This window comes from Lolium rigidum, chromosome 3, assembly GCF_022539505.1.
Source record: "Lolium rigidum isolate FL_2022 chromosome 3, APGP_CSIRO_Lrig_0.1, whole genome shotgun sequence".
NCBI classification, from domain to species: domain Eukaryota; kingdom Viridiplantae; phylum Streptophyta; class Magnoliopsida; order Poales; family Poaceae; genus Lolium; species Lolium rigidum.
In genome coordinates this window covers 2,107,159-2,110,256 of record NC_061510.1, presented here as the reverse complement: position 1 = coordinate 2,110,256, position 3,098 = coordinate 2,107,159, and the positions used below count along the sequence as shown (strand labels likewise).

Sequence of the window (3,098 nt, the reverse complement as noted above, 5' to 3'; positions counted from 1 at the left end):
CACGATGAATCGTGGCTGGCTGAGCGCGCGGTCGATCGGGCGTGCGGAAGCTTCTCTACTCCACGTCTGCTCGCACGCGGACGCATCAGCTGACGCATCGTCCCCGTGGCGACTCGCAGCGCGGCCCGGGCCCGAGGCGGCTGCCGTGCGCACAGAAAAACCTCCTCCTTTTCCTCATCTTTGCCGTCACCCATCTCCGCCTCCGTTTAAAACCTCCGCTCCCAAGTCCGACCCAATCCATCCGCACCCCAACTACTTCCCCAGACCCACTGTGCCCACGCACGCACCAAGCTACCGCCGGTGAGTAACCGTCCGGACTCCGGATTCGATCTTGCTCTCGCTCGACCGGTTGAGATGGAGAAGAAGCTGCCGCTGCAGCTGGCGCTGGCGCACGGCGGCGAGGCCCTGTGGGCGCGGCCGTGGCGCTGGGCCAAGACGGCCTTCTTCCTCGTCTCCATGCTCGCCTCCCTGCTCCTCGTCTGCGCGCCGCCGCTCCTCATCGTCCTCCTCGACCTCCTCCTCCCGCCCGCCCTCCTCTCCAACTTCCTACGCGACGCCGCCGCCACCCACTCCCTCCTCGACCAGGCCCGCGGGTTCGGGTTCCGCTCCTCCCTCGTCGACCTCCCCGCCGTCTCCGCCGCCCGCTCCCTACTCATCCTCTGTAAGCACCAAGCACCCCACGTCCCCACCCCGCAGGTTCGGGTTCTCTGTCTATTAATTGCTTCGATTCGCTGACGGATTTTCTGCCCCGCAGGCGCGTACACGGCGTGCGGGGGCGGCGCGGCCTACCTGTGGGTGGCGGCGGCCTGCAGCGTCGGCTCCCTGCTCTACGTCCTCGCCAAGGCCGTCGCAGTATTCGGCCTCGACCCCGCCCACGGCGGCTCGCTCCAGCTGCACGGCAGCGGCCAGCTCGTCGCCGTCCAGGCCATGTTCCTCATGTCGCTCGCGCTCGCCGCCGCGCACCTCGCCATGGCCTACCGGGCCAGCAGCCGGGAGCGGCGCCGCCTGCACGTCGTATACAGGATCGACATCGAAGCGGTCAGTCCCTTCTCCTTCTCAACTTCTCATCGCTCTGCCCATAACAATTTTCGCCTTCAAGACCATCATGCTCCATTCGTCAGTGTCACGCAAAAAAAAAAAGTTCCTGTTGGTAGTACTAGATAAAATTAGGTAGATTCGCAGCCTGGTAATTCGATATTCCATACCAAAATCCAGGTACTAGTTTTAGTGGATCATCCCAACGCTTTCCGCCCAACTGTTAAACTTTGTGTGTAACGCGCCCAGCCAACTTATTAGTGTACTCCGAGGTGCGCCACAGAATCTACCTTTGCCAGCCGGCACACAGCCGTATCAAAAGCAGCCTCTGCATCGGAGGAACAGAAAGACCAAGCAATTTCTGAATTCCTAATTCGTTACTTAGGCATCCACCCTGTATCAGCTGCTATCCGCTTCATAGATGAACCAGTCATCATTGCTGGACCAGAAACCTGCATTAGCTGCACCAGCAAACTTTGTTTAGTCGGCTCGCTCCCGGACTTCAGGCACTCCAGCACACACACAGTCAAATTCCAACTGCTACAATTCGCACCAAAACCGGATGGAGATGTAGATGGACAATTCGCAAAACTGTATCAACAACAGCTCGTGCGCCTGCAAAGGACGACCGAGCAATTTTTGGATTACTAATTCGTTACTTAGGCATCTGCCTCAATCAGCTGCTATCAGGCGCTAGATGAACTAGTCGTCAGTGCTGCAACACAACTCGCATTAGCTGCACTAGCAAACTCTGATTACTTGGGTCGCTCCTGGACATCGGCTACTCCGAGGAGGCGAGGACACCGAGAGTCAAATTCGAACAGCTCCAGCCCTCGCAACAGTTTGCAGGAAAACCGGATACCTAGTCCAGCTGCATTTCCCGCACGCGGACAGCACACGGTCTGCTGATTACAACAGAACTGGATGACTCTTCTTGCAGATTTTCTAGAAATATCTGGAAGACCCTAGCAGCCATCTGCGTGCACAGTGACCTCAAATTGACATCACAGCTGCAAAGATTAGGAATGTCACCGTCGCGCAGTGGGCTGATAGCTCTTTTCTTTCTTTGAAAAAAATATAGCCTGGTGGCTCTTTTGGCGCGATGTTCGTAGAAAATGGAATCTCTTCGACCATGTCAAATGTTAGCTGTCGTGAAAGCGAACAAATCTTCAAACTGTTTTACTGTCTCACTCAAGCATGTAATATTTTGGGACAGTAATTTGACCCTGGTTGGTTTACTCCTATGCAGGTGAGGTTAAAGGGAGCCCATACGCCCAAGTCTCTAAAGCAATGTATTGTATGACGACCGTCTGGTTCCGATCAGGACATCCTCCAGCCGGATTGAAGTTACGACATGCTTCTCTTCTTCCTCCGGTTGCAAATTTTGGTTCGAGTAGTAATGTACACTACGATCGACACGACACGCCCCGTGTATACTGCCACTTACACTCCCTCTCCCAAGTGGACATAGTGATAGTAGTGTGATCATGATGTAAATATGGAATGGAACATTTGTGCTTCGGCCTCCTGCAAGTAGGATGAGCCGTCCGGCAGATGCTTTGCTTGTCTTTTGTTTTCTGTTGCTGTTTTTATTTGACCTGGATGACGCCGAAGAAGGTGTATTCCTTGTGCATACTTGTCCGGAACTATGAATATTCTGCCAATCAAAATTGTCAAGTCAAACAAAATTTGGTAGCCTGACGGAAACAATGTCTGTGGCTGAGAGGAAATTCAAAGTTTCTACTACCTAACAGTTGAAAACATGTTTTTCCTGCCGTATAATAAACTTCAAACCAATGAGTCAATAAGTGACGCACCTGACAGTTGAAAAGGTGAAGTGATCTTAGGCGAGCTAGCGAACTTTCCGATTGCCCAATGATCTAGACTTGACCAAGAGGAAAGGAAGAATACGTTTCTTCTAGAAATCTTGGGCTACTTTTCAGTGTCAGAAAATGAACAATCAAAAGCAGATTGCTTTTTTTTTAGATTCTCACAAGCAGATTGCTGAAAGGATCTTGGATGATGTCCTCTTCAAAATGGCCCAAATATGCTAACCAAGCCGA

At 53.0% G+C, this 3,098-nt stretch overlaps 1 protein-coding gene across 1 annotated transcript; it reads left to right on the top strand.

The window, feature by feature from the left end:
* Positions 1-234: 234 nt before the first annotated feature.
* LOC124694170 lies at positions 235-2,668 on the top strand. Its single transcript, XM_047227186.1, has 3 exons — positions 235-661; positions 755-1,038; positions 2,285-2,668. Exons 1-3 carry the CDS (start codon positions 355-357, stop codon positions 2,336-2,338), a joined length of 645 nt encoding a protein of 214 aa, XP_047083142.1. The 5' UTR covers positions 235-354; the 3' UTR covers positions 2,339-2,668.
* Positions 2,669-3,098: the final 430 nt, after the last annotated feature.

What these genes read in the sequence shown, in the direction of transcription:
- LOC124694170 (XM_047227186.1), top strand. Translation starts at nt 355, where the DNA reads ATGGAGAAGAAGCTGCCGCTGCAGCTGGCGCTGGCGCACGGCGGCGAG. An exon ending in CCGCTCCCTACTCATCCTCT is followed by an intron (nt 662 to 754) that starts GTAAGCACCAAG and finishes TCTGCCCCGCAG; the next exon opens with GCGCGTACACGGCGTGCGGG. An exon ending in ACAGGATCGACATCGAAGCG is followed by an intron (nt 1,039 to 2,284) that starts GTCAGTCCCTTC and finishes ACTCCTATGCAG; the next exon opens with GTGAGGTTAAAGGGAGCCCA.